Genomic DNA, 23,443 nt, shown 5'->3' with positions numbered 1-23,443 from the left:
AAATTGTTATGTAAATATTATTCATAGAAGAAAAATTTACGATTTTGCCCTTGAGTGATTTATTTTTGCGGTAACTTATTTTTTAATATGTTTTTTTAATACTTAATTTTTTATTGTACTTACATACAAAATATAAAAAATTCATATGGACATTCATTACATGATCAAGGAATTTAGTAACACATTTCGTTACCTTTCATATTTAATTCCTTTCATCATTCCACCGTAAGTAAAATTTCATTTTTGTCCTTCTAATTATGTATGTGGTGCACAGGTAAGAGGGTTGTTCAAAGAAAATCTGCATGGACTGACGTTTGGATCATTTTATTGGTGTTAGGTTCGATCGTTGGTGGAGCATATCGTATCTGAAAATATAGATTGAGGGTAAGTCACCAAAGTGTAAAAAATAGCAAACACACTTTGCTTTCACTAATTTTCTTATCATTATTATTATATTTTGTTAGATTTTCAATGAACAAAAGTTGAAAGTAGAATTATGCAAATAGAGAGATAAATGAAAGTACGAGGCTAGGAAAATTTGATGGGGCTATATGGTTAATGGTTGTCATATCAAATCTTTATTATTATTATTATTATTATTATTATTATTATTATTATTATTACAAGTTTGAACCAATGTACATGTGATCGGTCAAATTTATATTTTAATAACGCATTTTCATAGTTACAAGTTTACAGTTCAACTCAAAGTAACTTCAATCGATACATTGGATATCAATGTAGCATCGTAACGAGTTGTTTCTCTCTTTTTTTTTTTAATTAGCTTTTGTTGTTAATTTCTTAATTACTAATTAATATGTGTATTTTAATGATCTGCAGCCTTTTGTATAAAAAAGAGTCATGATATCAAAAAGCATTTTCAATTTCCTAGAAATGTATGTGTTATAATTAGTACATTCATAGCTTTATTGAGGTATTTTTTTTTATATTTTAACTTTTATTATTAATTTTTTTTTTCAGATGTTAAGTGTTGAATGGATAAATATGTTTTAAAAAATATATAGATAACAGATTACGGATGGAGTCAGGGGAGGAAAAAACGTATTGGGGCATCCGGACCATGTATAAGGTGGGAAAGCTGTTACTCTACACTCTCAACTGTATCACAAATCGAGTGTCAATTCCAAAGGTAATTACTAGCAACATTGTTTTATATGAATGTACTCAGGTTGGATGATACTTTTTTAAATGGGTTTGTTGACAGTGTGTCTGAATCTCTCAAACCAAGGCTCTGATACCAACTTCTAACATCCTGAAAATACCGAGTAAAATATTCATTTAAATAAGTCAAAATCATTCATTCATTATCCCAAAAGATGATCATAATAAAACTGTTCTCAAAAGATCAGAGTAAAATCATAAATAATCAATGCGGAATAACTCTTCAGGGGATGCAGTACATCAAGTCTGGTCTTTCCTTTTGAAAACAGAAGTACCTAAAACATTTTAAACATAAACCATAAGCATAAAGCTTAGTGAGCTCCCCAAGGTACCACATACCATACATATACATCATACATACATATCATACTAAAACAAGTAACAGGTCAATTTCACCTCTGAGTCCCTTCCGACTCCTTCGGTATCTTTCTACCGATACGAGTCTATTTCACCCCCTACAACAAAGCATACAGTCATACTAACAAGAGTCACAAAGACAGATAGCACATATAGGCATATCAGTAAGTGTCACAAAGACCACTACTGTAACTCCCTAATCTGTTTTTGTCTCAATCAGATTTGTTTGATGGTGCGCAATCCCTATCAAACGGATGATGCCAGATCAAAATAGATGAGAAAGAGAAGAAGAATAATATGAATCTTGTGATGTATTAAAAGATATGAGTGATGCTCCTTACACAAGATTCTCTCTCACACTCACTATTCTTCTCTCTAACTTTCTCTCTCTATAATATGCTCTCCTTCTCTATCCTTTCACTCCTCACATGCACTCCTCTATTTATAGCACTCCCAGCAGTACATGAGTGTACAGACGCACATGAGTGTACGGCCGTACACAGCCACACAACAAGCTACAAACACTACTACACTATAGAAAAATACAGTTGTCTAGAAAAGCAAAGTATAAACCATAATTTTAGACCCAACAATCTCCCCCTTGGTTTATAACTTTCTTTTCTAATTGACCCAACAAACTCCCCCTAAAAAGTAGCTGGCTTTACTTGTTAATCTTCATTGGGAGCTTGGCTTCAGCATTAATCTTCAAATTCTTTACAACTTCAAGATGAACTTGATGAATCTTCAACGAGTTACTTCATTTTGAGCAGTTGGGATTTTCTGCAGAATTAGACATTGAACGCACATTGGGTGGGGAGGCTTCTTGATAAGATTCTATAAATATAGCGCTTTCAGCTTGAGAATCTTCAGATAGAACATCAGAGAGAACAAATATTCTGGATCACTTCAGCAGGTTCATAGATAGCAGCAAATTGATTGAGGAGGCTTCAATGCAATCTGTCACATAATCTTCAAGTACAGCTTGACCTTGCTTCTGGGGTTAACGGATTGAATGTTGAAAGAATAATCTTCATTTCTTACTCCTTTGAATGAGAATTCTTCGATGCTCACGGATGAAGTCTCGGCTCAGAACATCTCGATACACTCTCCATGAGTCTCATCTACATCTGAATTCCCTTTTCAAGACAAAACAAAACTAAAAGAAAACTTAGCACACAATATTTTTGGATTTTTTATATTTTCTGAAAAAAAAAAAAAAAAACATGGAAAATTGGCTATGGAGATTCCGTGCGGTCAGAAATTAATACAGACACAAAGGGCTTAGCCGCCTTTGGACAAGGACCCTTGGACCATTTACCCGGCCTCTCTATCCAGCTTTTTTCCTTCAACTCAAGTGAATTGGTTTCGAGAGCATTCCGCCACTTTTTGGCGACTTTCACTTTCAACCCGAACAGAAACAAAAATATTTTTGGATTTTTGATTATTTTTAACAAGAAATAAAACATAAATAACAATATTTTTGGATTTTTAATTTTTCTGATATTTGTTTGATTTTTGAAATTTTTAATTCTCCCCCTAAATTTGTGCATAGAGGAAAATTATGAACAAATTTAACAAAAAAAAACAAAAATATTTGGGATCAAAGTTGTGAGACAGTCTTAACTTTGTTTATCAGTACCTTTACCTTCATGAATAGATCTGGTTAATTGTCGGTATTGTGGTCCACTTAAATACGAAGGATATTGACAAATTTTTCTAAATATACCATTTAGCTGATGACGACCACAGGTATTGTTGTCCACTTAAGTTAAGCAGCGAGATATACAGACAATCCCTAAATGGTTCAATTTTAGATGCACTAGAACGTGTTCCCTACTTCCCGATATACCCTGATTATCAAGAACTTCCAAAGAACTCCTTACTTTAGGTGAATAGACAATTATTAAGGAGGAATTCAGATTTAGAAATAGGTGCATATGTTGTGTCCCAGGTCGGATCGCTTTCAATCACACAGAGGGGACAACATATGACTAACAGAGATAGAGGGATTGAGAGGTAGAATATTGCATATGTTGTGTTCCAAGTTGGATCATTTCAATCACACAGAGGAGAAAGCATATGACTAACAGATAGAAAGAATTTCATAGATAAGGAGGTGCGTAGAAATAGAGTTGTATATGTTGCAATCCAGGTCCGATCTCTTCCAATCACGTAGAGGAAGCAACATATGACTGACATATAGAAAGCAAGAAAATAATTTCCTACAGACCTACTTTATTAGAACCCCCCAGTCGCCCTATCAGAACCATAATTAAGGACATAAGTCCGTACATCAAGAAAAAGTTAAGCCACAATTCTAGATGCGTATTAATTTAGTGTATCCTGTAGTTTCCCATGTTTATCTCACTGCTCAATCTACCTGAGCGTCGTATGGTCAGGCCAAACAATCCTATCTAAATCCACACTGTCAAATCCTTCGTGCCTACCAGCACATTGAACACAGAGTCTAGACAATTCAGATTTAGTCCCTTACACATGTTTTAGACTGCCCGTTATCACTTTATCTTTATATCACCTCCCGATAAACAAAACTAATGAAAAACTATAAAAAAAAATAAAGAAAAATGTCTTTAAAATAAATCAGTTTACGATAAGCTCAGGAGTATAGAGAAGAAAACTCAAACTGTAAGTCACCGATTGAATTTGCATTCAGAAGGTCTGAGAACAACACGCATAGTCTCAGAACAGATCCGAAAATTCTTCATGTCATTAATCACAAACCCCATGTGTGATCCCTTCCTTTTTTTCCTTTCCCGCAAAGGACACATACTCTCAAACAATGTTCTGAATGTAGTACAACTGAGAGATGCCTCCTATCATGTGCCTGGAATAGCCACTACCAACAAACCGAAGTCTAATGATATGCCTCCATAACTGCTCCAGCACAGAGCGTGATCAGTTGGTCATTGGAACCCAGTCCATTTTGAAACTAGGTTGACCTTTGTCATCCTTGCAAGGTACCCTCTCCCATGACATATCCTGTTTATCACAAACAAAAGATGAAGAAATATTAGACGCATTAGATGATTTGGGAGATATAACCTTTGGTACCCATCTATAGTCGGGTTTAACCCATTTCTTGTTAGATCGGATGGGTGCCTCGGTACCTACTTTTGAACTTGAAGTCGGCTTCCGAGATGACTTTGACCTAACTGGTCTTGATTTCACTACAACATCTCTTGGATTGGACTTCTTGGCGGACATTCCCTTCTTGTTCTTGGGAGTTGGATTCTTGGCCTTGGGGTTTTGATTCTTGGCCTTCTGCGCATTCTAGTCACCATTATGCGATTGTGACCTCGAATGATTTCTTTCGTAAAATCTCTCACATTGCATGTTCTATCAGCCTTGTGCGTAGTAAGGAACATATGCACGGTTAGGAAAATTTTTGGCAATGTGTCCAGGTGTTCCACAGTAAAAACATGTTTTTTTTCTTCATTGGGAAGTTATTTCTTCCTGCCCCTGGTGGCATACCCTTGCCTTGTCTCGTATTGTTCCCACAAGCATAGTTGTAGCAGGCACTCTGATTTGCTTGTTTTGGAGGCATGTATTTACCAACAGCATGTTGATTAGAAGTAACTGAGTTAGAAGCAACATATTTAGAGTTCAAGGAGTCATTGGATTGTTCAATAGTTTTCTCCTTATTCTCATCTTCTTCTACTTTACCTGCACAGGAAGTAGAATCATTAGTATCTTTCATCTCAACACCCTCAGTTGCCCGATTAGCAGCTGGTTTACCGTATACCACAAATGGTTCTCGGTCAATCTCTTCCTGAATCAAAGGTTTGGCAGTGTAGTTGTGATTGAATGGGGGAGGGACACCCTCATAACCTATTCCTACTTGCTTTTGGTCCTTCCATTTCATTAGATTTTCAATCATTGTTGCCACTTTGTCACTTGACACATCGAATTTTTTAAAGTTGAAATCGGCATTTTCAAAACGTATTTTCCATTTTTCAAGTTCCTCAATGACAGCAGCAAGTTCTTTCTGAAGATATCTATAATGGACACACTTGTCACTATACTCTGCCTAGAATCTCATGAAGTCCTTAGTTTTGGCATCTAGTTGTTCTTTCGATGGTTTCTGGCCATTCCTAAGTTTATATCCTTCATATTTTAGTTCTTCATTCTCTCTTCATAATAATTCATAATGTTCACGTAAATTCTCCAAGGAAATTTCATTGACATTGATTTTTAAAGAACTCATTGTTTAAAAAAAATACCCTTTGACTTAAAACTCAAAAGTCAACCTTAAAAGTTAAATTTTCAAAAGTCAAACTTAAAGGTCAAACGTAAAAGTCAAATCGAAAAGCTAAATTTGAAAATTTGAAGGTTAAACAAAAAAGTCAAAGTTTAAAGTCAAAGGTCACACTTGAAAAGTCAAAGTCAAAAATTTAAGTAAAAAGTCAATTTAGAAATTTAAAAATTAAAAGCTAAAATTTTGGAAGAAAATAGAACTTAAAATTAAAATAAATTTGAATTTTGGGCTAAAAATGTGAAATTTGCGAAACTTGGAATGAAATAAGGACGCCTTGTGAGTTAACTGCGGAAGAGAGAAGCGTCTGACTTGGTAGCTCAATTGGTAAGGCACTGGTTGTTTAGGGAGGAGACTCGGGTTCGATCCCCGACACCCCAAAATTGCTTCTTTTTTAATGGAAGTTGCTGTGCTGCGAGGACTTCTGCTGCTGGGTCGTAAACTCCGAAGCCAGACTCTCGTGTACAGCCGTACACCGAAGACCGCACACCAAGCCGCAGACCGAGCCATACACTCCGAGACCGCACACCTTCAATTGGCCGTACACATTCAACACCTCACGAAAAACGACGTTTTTCACCCTTTTTGCTTCAAAACTCGATCAAAAACTCGTTTTTAGGAAAAACGCGAAGAACAAACCCCCTTATTTTGCCAAGATTTATCCAAAACCACAAAAGTCCTTCAAAAATATGATCAAATAAGCTCTAGATCTTACAAAATTGATTGATACAATCCAAGCTCTAATACCACTTGTAAGTCCCTAATCTGCTTGTGTATCAATTAGATCCATTTGATGGTGCGGAATCCCAATCAAACGGATGATGCCAGACCAAAATAGATGAGAAGGAAAAGAAGAATAATATGAATCTTGTGATGTATTCAAAGATATGAGTGATGCTCCTTACACAAGATTCTCTCTCACATACACTATTCTTCTCTTTAACTTTCTTTCTCTACAATATGCTCTTCTTCTCTAGCCTTTCACTCCTCACATGCACTCCTCTATTTATAGCACTCCCAGGAGTACATGAGTGTATAGCCGCACACGCGTGTATGGCCACACACACGTGTTCGGCCGTACACAGCCACACAACAAGCTACAAACACTATTACATTATAGAAAAATACAGTTATCTAGAAAAGCAAAGTATAAACCATAATTTTAGACCCAACAACTACTATCCTACAACATAATCCACTGGGTTGGAATTGGTGCCTTCGACCCATAAGTACAATGAGGGGACTCACCTCACAGTCTGAAAGATAGTTGCACCGATCATTGCTACAAAAGCTATATCTACCAGTTACCTATACACTTAACAGGGACCCAAATCCCAACTATTATTCAAATTATCCAAAATGCCCTTCGGTCAAACTTGGTCAAATTCTTGGTCAAAGACAAAAAATCAAAAAGTCAAAGGAGGTCAACATAGACAGATTACGTCCAACGTACTTAGTAACTATGCTCAACGTAGTAGATCCCTTCCTGAATACGGGGCTCCAGTCTGGTATGCTCAATGTACCACCAAGTACGCCCAATATACTCGACCAATTCCATTTACCTTCATTAAGTGCTTATTTTATTAAGATCCCACATCTAAAGCTCCAATCTAGTCCCAAATAACCTTCTAAGTCATAAAGTTTCCAACTTTATGACTTTCCGTGGATAGAAGGAGTCCATACACCAAAATCCTAACTTAATACACAGACCAAAGCATAATGACTCTTGCATGGAGGGAAGAAAGGGGCCAAAATAACATTTTTATGATTCCTAATAGTTCTATAATGGATAAAGTTTACAACTTTATCCATTAGGATGGTCAAAACAACTAAGATCTAGTATTTAAGTCTCAAAGGGACCAAAAATGCATCTTTCTCAACTTAATCCAACTTTATCTATAACAAGGTCACTAACTTTAAAGATCTAAAATTTATGCACTAAAGTGACCAAAAAGCTCATAAACCCAAAACTAGCTAGATCTAACAAATGCATCATCAAGATTCAAGTTGTATACCTTCTGGAGTTGAGAAGAGAAAATGTAGGCTCTGGATCCACAAGATTAAGATTGAACAATTAATAAGCTTGAACTTCTTTTTCATCCAAAATGCACTCAAAACACATAGAAAGGCTCAAGATTTAATCTAGCAGCTAGGGTTTCGAGTTAGAGGCTCAAGAGGGTAGGGGTGATGTTAGGAAGGACCCCCAAGGGGTTAGAGTCCTTAAATAAGGCTCAAATCCATGAAAATAGGGTTTTTGCACTGCAACGGTACGCCCATCCACTACAAGAAAAATGCGATTTTGCTACGGAAGGAATCCGTTGCGAAAAGTTGAAATTTCGTTGCAAAATACGAATAGCGACGGATTTGCAACGACCTATTTTCATCCCTAAAAACGCCGTAGCGAGGGGTTTGCAACGGAAACGATAATTCCGTAGCAATTGTGACAACGAAATGAAATTTGTGGTAGATGATATTCCGTAGTAGGTTTCCATCACAAATTTTGTGGTAGTTTTTCCGTCACAAATTCCTTTGTAGTTAATCCCTAGCAAAATCTGTGGTGATGAATCCCTAGCAAAATCCGTGGTGATAAATCTCTAGCTAAATCCGTGGTGATGAATCCCTAGATAAATCTGTGGTGATGAATCCCTAGCTAAATCCGTTTGATGATCTCCTAGCAAATTTCGTGGTCATGAATCACTAGCAATTTCAGTGGTGTATATATTATATACCATATTCAATATGGACCGATTGATAATTGATTTATAAATTATATCCAAATAATTTTGTAGTAATATATGAAAAACAAAAAAACAATAAAATAACAAAATAATTATTTATTACATGGAAAAAATAAAGTTGAAACTCTAAAATACATAATCTTCAACAAACATATATCAACCTACTACTCTTGTTGTTTTCTAACGACATTAAGAAGATCAAATGCCGTTTGAAGTTGTTTTTCAAGATACCCGACCCTTGCTTTGTTTTCCTCTTGTTGGGCGTTCATCATTTCTTTAAGCTCTTCGTTTTGTTGTTGTTGTTTAGCAACAATCTCCCTCATTTCTTCTATTTCATCATTTTTTTCGGAATGTAAGATACATCCGTTTTACCATTCCTATTGGGAACCGCCTCTGCAAAAGAGCCTAATCCATAAAGTCTTCTTTTTTTTATCATGACCACCATTAACATCATAAAATAGCTTGTCCTCCTCAAATTCAACACCTTCAGTTTCCAACTCTTCCCGTTTATCTGTATAGGCCGCCTACAAAATAAAAATATTATAAATTAAAAGATATCAAATTTAGGAATGATATTATGGAGTAGTTACAATATAAAAGTTAATTTAAACTGAAATGAATATTACATGAATTTATCTATCTTTTTCATTTGTGAAAGTGACTCCATCATGATTCTAAATGTGTGTATACAAGAACAATTCACTATGGAGTGGCTCATGTCCTAATTTCCTCTTCTGCATAAATACCATATAAAAAGTTAAATATACAGATAAACATATGCAAACATTGATACGATGTAACATTTAAAAAATTACCAAATCAAAAGCTATCTTAAAATTACATGCGGATCCAGCGTTATGTGTGGGTTTTGCTACTCCATCAGCCACACCGTTACGCTTATTCTTTGTGTTCTGCTCACATTTTAGCTTGTATTCTTCTATATTCCATTTTAATTGCCTGGAGTTCCAGACTTCTAGTGGAATATGAGCTGGTTTAAAGCCATGTTTGTTTCTTTTTGGGCTCCTCATGTTGAAGAGATATTGACCATAACTTTGTGCCGCTTTCCTTTCCTAAGCTTGCCTCACCAACGAGTCTATTGTCTCATCCCAACAACATTTTTTCTACACATTAACAATATAAACATAAGTTGAAGTGTAAATGTTTACCAAACAACAATTTATAACTTATAGTTACCTGAAACTCCTCCCAATATAATTCGCACATTTCTTTGCTTACTTGTGCCCAAGCATACCCTTTTGGATCTACTCTTTGTTTAAAGGAATGACTAATAACGTGTGCACAAGGGCCTAGTGGCATTAGCCTGCAAGTAATTATGTGGTGTGTTAAGTTATGAATTGATATGTAAGTGTAAACCAAAATTTAATACAAAAAAAAAGTTGTAATTAAGATTTGAATTGGTAACTCACGTATTTTTCCAAACATGAACATTAAAACGTCCATCTGGTCCATAATCTTCAGAGGAATTGTTTTCACCTTCTACACTTTCCACTACAGATCCATTCATGGGTGGTTGTGTTGGTGATGGGGTAAATTTTGGGATAGGTGTTGATCATGGGGTATATTCTGGGGTAGGTGTTGGGATAGATGTATATGTTGACGATGTGGTAGTTCCTTTACTTAAGGAGGGTGTGGTAGTTATTATAGTTGTGGAGGATGGTAGCGTAGATGCAGTTTTTGAGGTTGTGGTAGTATATATAGGTGTTGATGATGTGGTAGTGGGTGTTGGTTTTGAGGATAGTTTAGATAATGTAGGTTCTGAAGTTTTCGTTATTTATGTTCGTGTTGAAGATTGTATTGTTCCAGTTTCTGAAGTTTTAAATGTTTTTTCTAAGGAGGGTGTGGATGTTTTAAGTGATGTCGAGGAAGTGGTAGTCATGGGTGATGTTACTGATATAGGTTTAGGGGTTTTGTTGGTAGATGTTATAGGTGCTTTGGATGTGGTTGTTGCTATTGGCAAGTCGATTTCTTCATCTTGTAACTGTCTGTTTAGGAATTTTGCAGCAGAAATCCTATTATGTTTCATAACTTGTGGTGCAATGAATTTTGTTGGCTTCACACCGGATGCTCCTTTTGGTTTCGGAGTCGACATCTTTCTAACACAAACAATAAAAATAAATTATATATGAAGGCAATACTTTTCATGCAAACTATTGAATACAATCAAAACCAATTTACATGAAGATGATCAGAGAAAAAAAAACGATCGACCATCACGACAATAGTAAATTAAATAAATATAAATTTTAGACGAGTGACAACCTATATCGCCAAAGTTAGTGCACAAACGTATAATGAACAAAGATTCCGATCAATAAGCTACTGGAGATGATGATTACAGAAAATGTAAACCCTATTTCTAATCGGTAAACTTAATTACCCTAATATGCAACATAAACGTGTGTAGGTTGGAGGGAAATGAATTGTGAAATACTTTGAACCTCCGCTAATAAAAATTTCGAACTGTGCTAATTACCGCTAAATATTTAGTAATTCAAATTTATTTATAGTAGTTACAGATTGATAAATTGGGTATATACATATAAATAACCTCAAGAAAGAACATAGAGTAACGATGTGTTCATAGTATAATTTTAACTTAAAATTATATACGAGGACTAAACATTAATAGACTATACATCTTTATGCTTTTCAGTTTAAACCGAAATTAATATACAAAAGATGTACGAGTCATGTCAATATATATATATATATATATATATGATAGTGGCTTATGGTGTCCATGGATGAAATACGGGTCATTGGTCAAAATGGTAGTCAATTATGGTGTCCATGGATGACATATGGGCCAGTGGTCGACATGGCAGTGGCTTATTGTGTCCATGGATGACATATGGTTGATTGGTCCACATGGTAATGGCTTATGGTGTCCATGGTTGACACATGGATGACAGGTCAACATGGTAGTCAATTATGGTGTTCAGGGATGACATATGGGCCATTGGTCGACATGGTAGTGGCTTATTGTGTCAATGGATGACATATGGTTGATTGGTCCACATGGTAATGACTTATGGTGTCCATGGTTGACATATGGATGACATGTCAACATGGTAGTCGATTATGGTGTCCATGACTGACATATGGATGACATATGAGCCATTAGTCGACATGGTAGTGGCTTATGGTCTCCATGGATGAAATACGGGTCATTGGTCAACATGGTAGTTGATTATGATGTCCATGGATGACATATGGATGACATATGGGCCATTGGTCAATATGGTAGTTGCTTATGGTGTCCATGGATGAAATACGGGTCATTAGTCAACATGGTAGTTGATTATGATGTCCATGGATGACATATGGGCCATCGGTTAATATGATAGTTTTTTATGGTGTCCATGGATGAAATATGGGTCATTGGTCAACATGGTAGTTGATTATGATGTCCATGGATGACATATCGATGACATATTGGCCATTGGTTGACATGGTAGTGGCTTATTGTATCCATGGATGACATATGGTTGATTGGTCCACATGGTAATGGCTTATGGTGTCCATGGTTGACATTTGGATGATAGGTCAATATGGTAGTCAATTATGGTGTCCATGGATGACATAGGGCCATTGGTCGACATGGTAGTAGCTTATGGTGTCCATGGATGAAATACGGGTCATTGGTCAACATCATAGTTGATTATGATGTCCATGGATGACATATGGCCCATTGGTCAACATGATAGTCGCATATGGTATCCATGGATGAAATACGGGTTAGTGGTCAACATGGTAGTTAATTATGATGTCCATGGATGACATATGGGCCATTGGTCGACATGGTAGTGGCTTATTGTGTCCATGGATGACATATGGTTGATTGGTTCACATGGTAATGACTTATGGTGTCCATTTTTGACATATAGATGACAGGTCAACATGGTAGTCGATTATGGTGTTCATGGATGACATATGGTCCATTGGTTGACATGGTAGTGGCTTATTGTGTCCATGGATAACATATGGTTGATTGGTCCAGATGGTAATGGCTTATGGTGTCCATGGTTGACATATGGATGACACGTCAACATGGTAGTCGATTATGGTGTACATGGATGACATATAGGCCATTGGTCGACATGGTAGTGGCTTATGGTGTCCATGGATGAAATACGGGTCATTGGTCAACATCGTAGTTGATTATGATGTCTATGGATGACATATGGTCCATTGGTCAATATGGTAGTTGCACATGGTGTCCATGGATGAAATACGGGTTAGTGGTCAACATGGTAGTTGATTATGACGTCTATGGATAACATATGGGCCATTTGTCGACATGGTAGTGGCTTGTTGTGTCCATGGTTGATTGGTTCACATTGTAATGGCTTATGGGGTCCATGGTTGACATATGGATGATAGGTCAACATGGTAGTCGATTATGGTGTTCATGGATGACATATGGGCCATTAGTCGACATGGTAGTGGCTTATTGTGTCCATGGATGACATATGGTTGATTAGTCAAGATGGTAATGGCTTATGGTGTCCATGGTTGACAATTCAACATGGTAGTCGATTATGGTGTCCATGGATGACATATGGGCCATTGGTCGACATGGTAGTGGCTTATGGTTCCCATGGATGAAATATGGGTCATTTGTCAATATGGTCGTTGATTATGATGTCCATGGATGACATATTGGCCATTGGTCAATATGCTAGTTGCTTATGGTGTCTATGGATGAAATACGGGTCATTGGTCAAGATGGTAGTCGATTATGGTGTCCATGGATGACATATGGGTCATTGGTCGACATGGTAGTTGCTTATGGTGTGATGGTATCACCTATGGATGAAATATGGGTCATTGGTCAACATATATCATTCGTGCCGGTTGTGTATTAAAATTTACAATTTTCAAATACTTAATTTTGTAGGAAATATTAATTTTTTAAATAGTTTTATTAATAATTTAGGGTCCCTGATTAATCTCCGCTGAGTATGATTAATCGCTTATCGTCAGTCGACCTCCGAGTGACGGACGATCGATTTTTACAACCTTGATTAAAATAGAAATTGATTTTTCTTTTAAATATGACTTTTTACAAAACTACCCTTACTAATTAAATACGGTTTATTTTATGTATTAGGAAAATTTGGTTATTTTATAATGGAAGTTCTTCTAGGCGCCATAATGTTTTCCGATGAAACACGTTGTTTCTGTTCTTCACTCTTATTTTAGTCACTTGCAAACATCCCCAATTTCAAAATTCCGACAGTCAAAAAACCCTAAAATCTTTTTCGTAGAATCATTATCTTAATGAATGTTTATTATTATGGAAGCCAGTACTTCTTCTAAGAATCAATCAAGAAATCAAACGAAATCACTTACAGACATGCCATTTAAAGTGATGGAGAAAATAATAGTCGACTTGGCAATTCAGCAGTCAAGGATTTCAGGATGAAGAGTGTGTATGTTTTTCCATTGATCATTCTATTTCACAAGTGTATTTGAGTTGTCTTTAAATTATGGAGCCAATATTGTGTTTTGTTTGTAGTTGCAGATTCTTCAACGAGGCAGGAAAAATGGATGAAGTATATAAACATATGGAGTTAGATGGATTACGATTTCATGTTTGGTCTTACCAGAAACATGCAGTTGTCAATAAATGCATATATATGTGAAACCCAAATATTCTATTCAGGAATGGATTGGTACGTTGTTATATATATGCATAGTAGTAATTAATCTGCTACTTTTTTTTGCATAACTTTAATTAGAAATTATGTGTTTAATGTTTTTTTTTTTTTCAGAAGAAGTTATTTTTCTTAGAAGCTGAACATGAAAGGAAAACGATGCTTAAAGAAGCATCTACATGGGACATTTGGATTCAACATTTGTCCTGGGAATGATGCTGATGGCTAAAGGGAGACATAGGAAGCAGGTAGCTTTGGACATGTTGAACAATGCTTACCTCAGAGCAAATGGTAAGTGGAATCTTAGAGCAACTTGTTCTAAGGTTCATCTCCACTTAAATAGGGAGGGGAAGAAACATGTACACTTCCATGGCTTCCATAGATCTTGTGCATTGCATAAGTCTATAGTTAGTGTGTCAGATGCTTTTGTGAATGGATACAAATGGGTGTTTATGTATGAAATTTGTTTATGGGATGCTTGTTTCGTTAGGTTTTCTAGGGAGTTTGGTATAATTTATGAGTAGTTTGTTGATATGTACTTTCATATTATGACAATTAATGTTTTGTAGATTCTTTTGGTTTAATATACGAATATATAGTAATTTATTTGATAAGTAGTTATTTGATGTTGTTACTTGATTAGTATAAATATGTTGTGTTGTCAATAAGGGACTAAAAGAGTTAAAGTTTGGAAAGATGTTTGAATGATGTTTAAATAATGTATTTTGGACTTTTAATATTAGTGTTTATATTGTATTGTGATTATAGTTGTATGTAGCAAATGTTTGTTCTTTCCTAGTATTAAATACATATAAAATACAATTGTAAAGGCATAAACAAACATGTATTTTATTTTGGACTTGGTAATTTGGTTTAATATCAATTAGTGGAGAACCCATGTTTTGCATAGTGTAAAATTGTAAAGGAATAAACATAGAGACTAAAAGTGGCAACAAAGAAAAAATATTGTTGCTAAAATCAAAGTAAAAAAGTTACTATAAATATAGGGACTAAAAGTGGCAACAAAAGAAAACTATTGTGACTAAAATCTAAAGTAAATAAGTTTACTGTTAAAATCTTGTTTCGCTTTTAATATGTATATTATTACATGAATATATACTAGTAATTTGGTGAAATGTTAATATAAATGTATTACATTATAGATTGTAATATATATGTTATTTTTGTCTTTTTCATTTCAACAATCAAAAGACCAATGTTACCAAGCTATAAAAGGCTATAATATTTGAATATGTGTTTTGACACAAATACCCTTAGTATTCAAATACTGGGAATGATTTTAGGGGCAATTTGGTCTCTTTTGCACTCTAAATTGTTAAGGCGCCATCATACCTCTTACGTCACGCCGGCGTTCCAGTTCTTCAACCATTCAGAACATCTCAACTTTTCAGGACAATAAATCTGCATACAAAAACTAAAACCCCCAAATCGTTGAAGGATAATTGTTCTCAAAAACAATTTTCTCCGATAATAGAGACTCTTGTACTCCTCTCGACCAGATCAACATAAAGTAAGTTTTTTTCCATACCTTGTTACACTGTCTTTCATAATTACGCTTAATTTTTTTAAAAAATTGAAATCAACTACTCCAATGTGTATTTTGTAAGTAGAATGTCGAATATAGAAGTCGCCGTTAGTTAGATGATCTCCTACTAGAGCTTTTGAGTCGGATATTTGTAGTATTAGGGTCAGAATCTGCGAAAGACATCGTCTCTGCAAGACTTTGGTAATTCTCAATAAACATCAACTAATGAATGTATATTTGATGAAATAAAACTTTATTTGTTTGTTATTTACTGTGTGTTTAAAATTTTGAAGTTCAAAGAAGATGTATGAAGGAGGGGGTGATCCTCAAGTGTACAGAACAGCATGCATTGACATGTTTGAAGGAATGGGTACCAAAAATCTAAAAGTTGATTTATTTATACGCACATGTGCATTGCATAATAACATTGAAGCCATGTTCAGACAAGGAATTGTATGTGTATTTTCAGTAATTATATGTAATCTATACCTTTTATTAATATTTTGTGTCATTGGTGTTATATATTGATATTGTTATTCCGTCAACAGGATGAGTGCTTTTATTATGGAAATTTTGATTTAGGAATGACTTTGTTGAGACAAGCAGCAGATGAAGTTCATCTTGAGGCAATTTATTTTCTTGGAATGATCTACATTTCAAGATGGCCTCATCAATGTGATGAAGGTATATATATATATATATATATATATATATATATATATATATATATATATGTAAATTAAATTATATATATAGTTAATTAAGGCATGTTTGTAGTTTGATGTTAGTATTTCGTTGTGTTGTGTTGTATAATATTTACTGTTTTATTGAAAAAGGGTACATTGGATTAATTGATGGATATTTTAATTTGTAGGTTTACAGTTACTTGATGCCTATTTCGGCTGGGCAGTTCCGGATGATGGGGACTACACGAGTGTTGTTGATAGTGTGCCAAAGAGTTGTTGCGGATTGTTGATGTTGTTCATAGACTTACAAGGAATAACATCACATTCCAATGTGAAGAACCACGTCATTCTGTTAAATGTGCATTGCCAATAGACCATGAAGAGGATGAGGATTGACAACATTGAATATTAGTGTTCTTATTGTATTGTATATGAAGTTGTATAGTACTACTATAATTTTATTTTGGTATTGTGTTTACGTCGTTCTGGTAAAAGGGCATTTTAGTCATTTTTACTTGCTATATTGTTTGAGTAGGATGAAGTATATGTAAAACCCATGTTATTTTTGTGATGAAGTATGGTTAATGTAATTAAAAATAAGTTTGTAATGAATTCGTTATTAAGGAAAACTAATCTACATAGATTATATATACTTTAACATGCCCGATTAATGTAATTAAAAATAACTTTGTAATGAATTCGTTGATAATTATTAATTATATACTATGTTTTCAAGAAATTATACACAACTTGATTAGCACAATTGGTTTAACCGCGCCATTTTCTAGCATAACCTTAAGTTCGAGTCTGTTTGCCAGCAATATCTACTTTATAATTCATTTTTACATTTTTTATCCATTAGTTTATGTCACATATTACCAATTCAAAAACATTTCATTCAAACCATATCTTACAAATTCAATTGATCATAATAATAATTCATCCATAGTATAAGAAGATTAATTAAGCATACAATATCCCAACAAATGTCATCACAAATTAGCTACACGTTTTGTTCCATAGCAAAAGAAGCAAATGAAATCATATTCCGTAGCAGAATTCCCTAGAAAATACCTATGAATGGTACCTCCGTAGCAATTCAACTATGGAATTGGTTTCCGTCACAAAATCTGTTGCATAGTAATCACGGTGATGAATTCCATAGTAGCAGTACAACGGAAAGTGATTTGGTAACAAATGTCATTGGGAAATTGCTACGAATTTTTGTTCCATAGCACTATCGGTAGCATAATACCAACATATATGGAGTCGGTAGCATTTTCCCTAGAAACTCCCACTCACGCTACCAGAAATAAAATCTGTAGACAATGTGATAGCAACATTGCTATGGAACGACATTCCATAGCACAATCCATTGCAGATTAACAACGAAAATATGTTCCATAGTAACCTTCCCTAGCAAAATCGCGTTTTTCTTGTAGTGATCGTACCTAAAGTTATGCCCAACGTAACACCTTAAAAACACGACCTCCTCAGTCAATACACCCAGCATACTCCTGGTATACACTGAGTGTACTGTCAGACTCTCTTCTTCTAGTTTAACTCCAAACAACCATAACTTATTTGATCCAACTTTGTTCTTTACGATCTTTGTATCCACGGAAAGGTATCGACAAACTCTACAATTCTATCTTGCAAACTTCCTTTACCTATTGCCTCTTTTCGAAGTAATAAAATTTTGTATTTGGTTTATTGTGATGTTTGGGGTCCCACTCCTGTTCTTTCATCTAATGGATATCGTTACTTTCTATTATGTGTTGATCATCATACTAGATTTATGTGGATATTTCCTATGTCTGACAATTCTGATGTATACAATCTCTTTAAAACCTTTGTTACAACAGTTAAACGACAATTTTCAACTAAATTAAAGAAAGTTCAAACTGATTGGGGTGGTGAGTTTCGCAACACCTCAACATTCCTTACCAGCCTTGGTATCGTTCACATACGGTCATGCCCACACACCAGTGCTCAAAACGGTTTTGTTGAACGACGCCACAGACATGTCGTTGAAACCGGCCTAGCCTTAATGGCTAATTCTAGCACTCCTCAAAGGTTTTGGTGTTTTGCTTTTGAAACGGCTATTTACCTCATCAATCGGATGCCCTCTCGCACCTCTACAAACATATCACCATGTGAACTGGTCTTTCAAAGACCTCCCGACTACTCATTTCTAAAGGTCTTTGGTTGCTTATGCTTTCCATATCTTCGCCCTTATAACAGTCATAAAATGGATTCCGGTCCACTCCTTGTATTTTTCTTGGATACAACCCATTCCATCATGGTTACCGATGCCTTGATCTCTCCACCGATCGGATATATATTGCCTGACACCTTCGTTTTGACAAATCCTCCTTTCCTCTTGGTACATCTCCTGCAACCAACACCCTTTCCACACCTGATACCAAACCACCATCTATCTCCACTCCGCAATTGACACCGACTCCAACCCCAGCCCCACCTAACCCACCTCGCACTAGACCAACAAATCTCTGCTAAAACCCAAAACAGCGAGTTCCTTATCAGCCTAGTGCCCATCATGTTACCAGTGAAACCACTGAACCCACGTCTTTTTCGGTTGCCAACAAATCACCTGAGTGATGCAAGCCATGGAAGAAGAATATAATGCCTTACAAAAAAATGGCACATGGTCCCTGGTACCTCCGTTACCGAATACTAACATTATTGATTGTAAGTGGGTTTACAGGTTAAAATGTGATAAAGATGGTGCCATTAATCGCTACAAAGCATGGTTCGTTGCAAAGGGATTTCGTCAGCAACCAAGGATAGATTACCATGAGACGTTCAGCTCTGTAGTCAGGTCAACCACCATCCGAGTTGTACTCTCTCTTGCTATCACACAGAATTGGCCTCTTCGACCACTAGATGTTCAAAATGCCTTCTTACATGGCAATCTAGAAGAAACACTATATATGAAACAACCTCTTGGATTCGTTGATGCACAACATCCGAATCACGTGTGCCTACTCCACAAATCCGTCTTTGCCCTCAAGCAAGCTCCTAGGGCCTGGTTTTAACGCCTTACACATCATCCATCTTCTCGACTTCAAAGGGTCCAAGACCGATCCTTCCCTGTTCATCTATTCTCATGCCAGTACAAATTTATACATGTTGATTTACGTTGATGATCTCATTCTCACGAGCAACAATACTGCTCTTATTAATAAAGTCATTCAACAACTTGCTACCACGTTTGCTATCAAAGATCTCGGCTCTCTATCATATTTTCTATGCATTGAAATTGTTCCAAGAGGGTGTGACATCATCCTCTCTCAACGAAAATACATTTTGGAACTTCTCCAAAAGGATGGTTTGTCAGATTCTAAGCTGACTCCAACTTCGATGAAAATCCTCTAGCCCTCTAACAGTCAATGACATCCCTCTCTTTTCCAATATGGTACGGTATCGCCAAGTTGTTGGAGCCCTTCAGTATGTGACCTTATCTAGGCCAGACATTACCTTTGTCGTCAACAAGGTATGTCAGTTCATGCATGCTCCGACTGACAACCATTGGTCTGCTGTCAAGTGAATTCTTTGTTACCTTCATGGCATTGTTGATCATGGCATGCTTATTCGCCAAACCTCAAGCACTCAACTACAAGCATTTACTGACTCTGTTTGGCAGGGATCAGATACCTTAACTGCCTTTTCGGATGCTGGCTGGGTCGGTTGCCCAGAAGACCGTCGATCCACGGGGGGATTTGCAATATACATTGGTTTCAATTTAATATCTTGGACCACACGGAAACAATGAATCGTATCAAGATCTTCAACATGGTCTAAGTACAAGGCGCTTGCTGAAACGGTTGTTGAGCTCACTTGGCTTCAATCTCTTCTTCGAGAATTTGGTGTTAACAACTCTACACCCTCGGTCTTATGGTGTGATAATCTTGGGGCTACTTATCTCTCGGCTAATCCAGTGTTTCATCCGCGCACAAAGCATGTAGAAGTTGACTTCCACTTTGTCAGAGAAAAGGTTGCAAATAAAGATCTCCAAGTCCGGCTCATCTCTACACATAATCAAATAGCCGACATCTTCACAAAGCCATTGCCAACTCCAAGATTCATACAACTAAGATCCAAGCTGTAGGTCATTCCGTGTCCTTAGCTTGTGGGGGCATATTAGACACAATTAAATATATTATAGAATAGAGGGTATCAATGTGTAATATCTAAACCTATATATGTTGATTGTATGTAACCTCATTCGTAACAATAAAATTGGTCGGCACTTTAGTTAATGATGTTCCCTGATGTATTTTTTTTTCTGTTTAATATGATTCAGCTTCGAAGAACTTGTTGATTGAATATTCCAACAGATGATCGCCGTGAGAAGAAAGAGACATAAGGGTATAGAAAATAGAAAAGGTGAGAAATATTATACGAAGGTGAGAAAATAGCCAGAATTCCAAAATTCTTATTTCAAATTACTAAAAATGATAAGCCTTCAAATTTAAAATCCCTAAATCTATAGTAAAATATCGGGTATATAAAATATAAAAATGACATTATATAGTCTCTACATATAAAAGCAAAGTTTTGAAAATTTTGTGATTTAAATTGTTTTAAGCTGTAATTCGCTGAAAATCAGCAAAGTTGTGAGGATTTTAATTTTGGTTTCTAAATGAGAATATATTATACCTTATCATTTCCTTATTTGTAGGGATTCAATATGAGTCATAATAAGTTTCAAAATGAAATTGAAGAAAGAATCTGGTAAGCGCGCAATTAAGCATTTTCAAATGTGCATCTGGTATGTTTTGCAAATCACATAACATTTATATAGGAAATCAGTTACAGATATTATTTGACCTGGACATGTAATCCAGAATGTGAGATAAAGGAGGGGCAAAAAAGGGATTTTACTTTGGATGAATTACGAATTTTCAAGAGACATGTGGCAGTGAGGAATGTTTTATTAGATAGGGAGATTAGCTAATAAAACTAATGATATCGTTACTTTTACCATAATGATATAGTTGATATCTTGCCCACTAATCAAGTGCCGGATAACTGCAACAAAACTTGTTAAGTATAGAAAGAGATCATTAAAAGATAATTTTTCGGAATTCAAATACTACTGCTTCGCTTCCTCAACACTCAATCGCAGTCCTATTTAAAGTAGCCAATCTGCACACAAACACCATCCACATATCACATCATTAAACCAACACTTTTACTCGATTTCTAGTTCTTGATACCTGGGTGTCATCGAACTTAACGGTTTTACGTAAAGAAACACTTATCTGATGGAAGACTCGAAATCTGCTGCATTGATCATGGACGACTTGAGGAACTACTTGCGGGATGAAAATGGAGATATATTTGAAATCATCAAGAGAGCGATCATGGTGGCTGCTTCTGATCAACCAACGGAGTTCCAAAGTAGAAGACACGAGATTGCTCAGATTCTCTTCTCTGATGAGTTGATCAAGCACTATGTAGGTGATAAGTGTAAGAAACAGAGCCCAAAGGTGAGTCATGAAACAGAAGACGAAAGAAAATCAGTTTCTGAGGGGTTGAGTACTTCTGTTCTGTGTAACGAAGAAGTCCGAGAATGGAACGAGAACGACAGCCATGGAAAGCCAACGATGAAGAAGCAAACCGTACCTACCTGCAAGAAGCAACCGCCGACAATGGTGATGAAACTCGGATTGAATACAGAAACGAAGTTCCAAATTCAAAAGGATCCAGTGACTCCTGAAGAAAACGTTAACGATCTTGGGGGTAGCGTGTACAATGACAGAGTTGCTGAGGTCTTGAAGATGAAGAAGATTCTTGACAAGAGCGGAGATGAATCTCAAACTGAATTGGTAGTGTGTGCCTTGTTAACGAAGCTTCAATCCATGGAGTTATCTATAGAAACTCTGGAGGAAACGATGATTGGAAAAACCGTATCGGCTCGTCAAAAGCATGCGTCGGGGAAAGTTCGCCAGAGTGCAGTGACACTCGTGAAAGCATGGAAACGCACAGTGGATGAATGGGTCGAGAATGAGTCGAACGTTGAGGAACCAAAATCTTTGCAGCTGAAGTCAACAAATGTGAATATGAACTCGGAGAAGAAACAGTCAAACGTTGTGGAACCAAAATCTTTGCAAATAAAATCAATGAACGTGAATATGAACTCCGAGATGAAGTTGGGAGGTCCAGAAAAAGCTCCAAAGATTGGAATTGACAGAACGGTGTATTCATGGCAGAAACTGGAAGCATTAAAGAGAAAGATGCGAGAAGAGTATGAGAGAATAGAAAACATGAAGAAGAAGAGCAGAATACAAGTGATCGAGCTGGATGCAGTCACGAAGAAGGCTCCCCGCCCCCATGCACACGGTGAATACAACAGAAGAAAGGTTTATAGGCGGGGCTGAGCAATTTCATTACATATTGATCCTATATTGAATTTTCGGTGTATATATGTATGCATATGGCATATAGCAATGAATGTTCTTCTAAAGGATATCTTTTGAACCTATAACTAATATAAGTGCTTTAAATAGTTAACTAATTTTAATTCGATTGACACCAGTTGGATAAAAGTTGAAGATATGTCTATTTCTTATTTAACAACTTAATTAACTATGTGTTTTGAAACTATATATGTTAAGTGCAGTCTCCACTCGGTTTAATGGTTTAATCTTAATGCTTCATGATCGTTTTATGTTTTAACCCAATTTAACTTGTTGTATTTAATTGGTTATTTGTGTCTTATTTATGGTTGAATAGAAAATATAACTTATATTTCGTATTAATTTAAAATAAAACTTGATTAACATATTAGTTCATGCAAGATACCAGTTGATGGTAATTAATAAAGAGATTGGTACGTTGTATTGGTCACATTATTTTTGTTCGTGTTTGGTGGGTCATTTTACAAAGAAATCAATATACTTTTCAAAGAAACTAAACACACATTTGCAAAAAAAAAAAAATTCAGTGGAGTT

The 23,443-nt window shown here is 35.8% G+C and overlaps 2 protein-coding genes across 2 annotated transcripts; both read left to right on the top strand.

Annotated features, from left to right (window-relative positions):
* The first annotated feature begins 14,452 nt into the window (after positions 1–14,452).
* LOC122195448 (uncharacterized) lies at positions 14,453–16,836 on the top strand. Its single transcript, XM_042897348.2, has 5 exons — positions 14,453–14,522; positions 15,933–15,978; positions 16,071–16,230; positions 16,326–16,461; positions 16,652–16,836. Exons 1-5 carry the CDS (start codon positions 14,453–14,455, stop codon positions 16,834–16,836), a joined length of 597 nt encoding a protein of 198 aa, XP_042753282.2.
* A 4,918-nt stretch (positions 16,837–21,754) lies between these two features.
* On the top strand, positions 21,755–22,870 carry LOC128127901 (probable mediator of RNA polymerase II transcription subunit 26c). Its single transcript, XM_052766633.1, has one exon. It carries the CDS (start codon positions 21,755–21,757, stop codon positions 22,868–22,870), a length of 1,116 nt encoding a protein of 371 aa, XP_052622593.1.
* Positions 22,871–23,443: the final 573 nt, after the last annotated feature.

This window comes from Lactuca sativa, chromosome 8 (assembly GCF_002870075.4).
Source record: "Lactuca sativa cultivar Salinas chromosome 8, Lsat_Salinas_v11, whole genome shotgun sequence".
Classification (NCBI taxonomy): domain Eukaryota; kingdom Viridiplantae; phylum Streptophyta; class Magnoliopsida; order Asterales; family Asteraceae; genus Lactuca; species Lactuca sativa.
The sequence above is the reverse complement of the archived record's forward strand: the minus strand, read 5'-3'. Positions and strand labels throughout refer to the sequence as shown.

Coding starts and splice junctions, on each gene's coding strand:
- LOC122195448 (XM_042897348.2), top strand. CDS start 14,453: ATGGCTAAAGGGAGACATAGGAAGCAGGTAGCTTTGGACATGTTGAAC. Junction 14,523..15,932: donor TGCTTACCTCAGAGCAAATG/GTAAGTGGAATC, acceptor GGATATTTGTAG/TATTAGGGTCAGAATCTGCG. Junction 16,462..16,651: donor GCCTCATCAATGTGATGAAG/GTATATATATAT, acceptor TTTAATTTGTAG/GTTTACAGTTACTTGATGCC.
- LOC128127901 (XM_052766633.1), top strand. CDS start 21,755: ATGGAAGACTCGAAATCTGCTGCATTGATCATGGACGACTTGAGGAAC.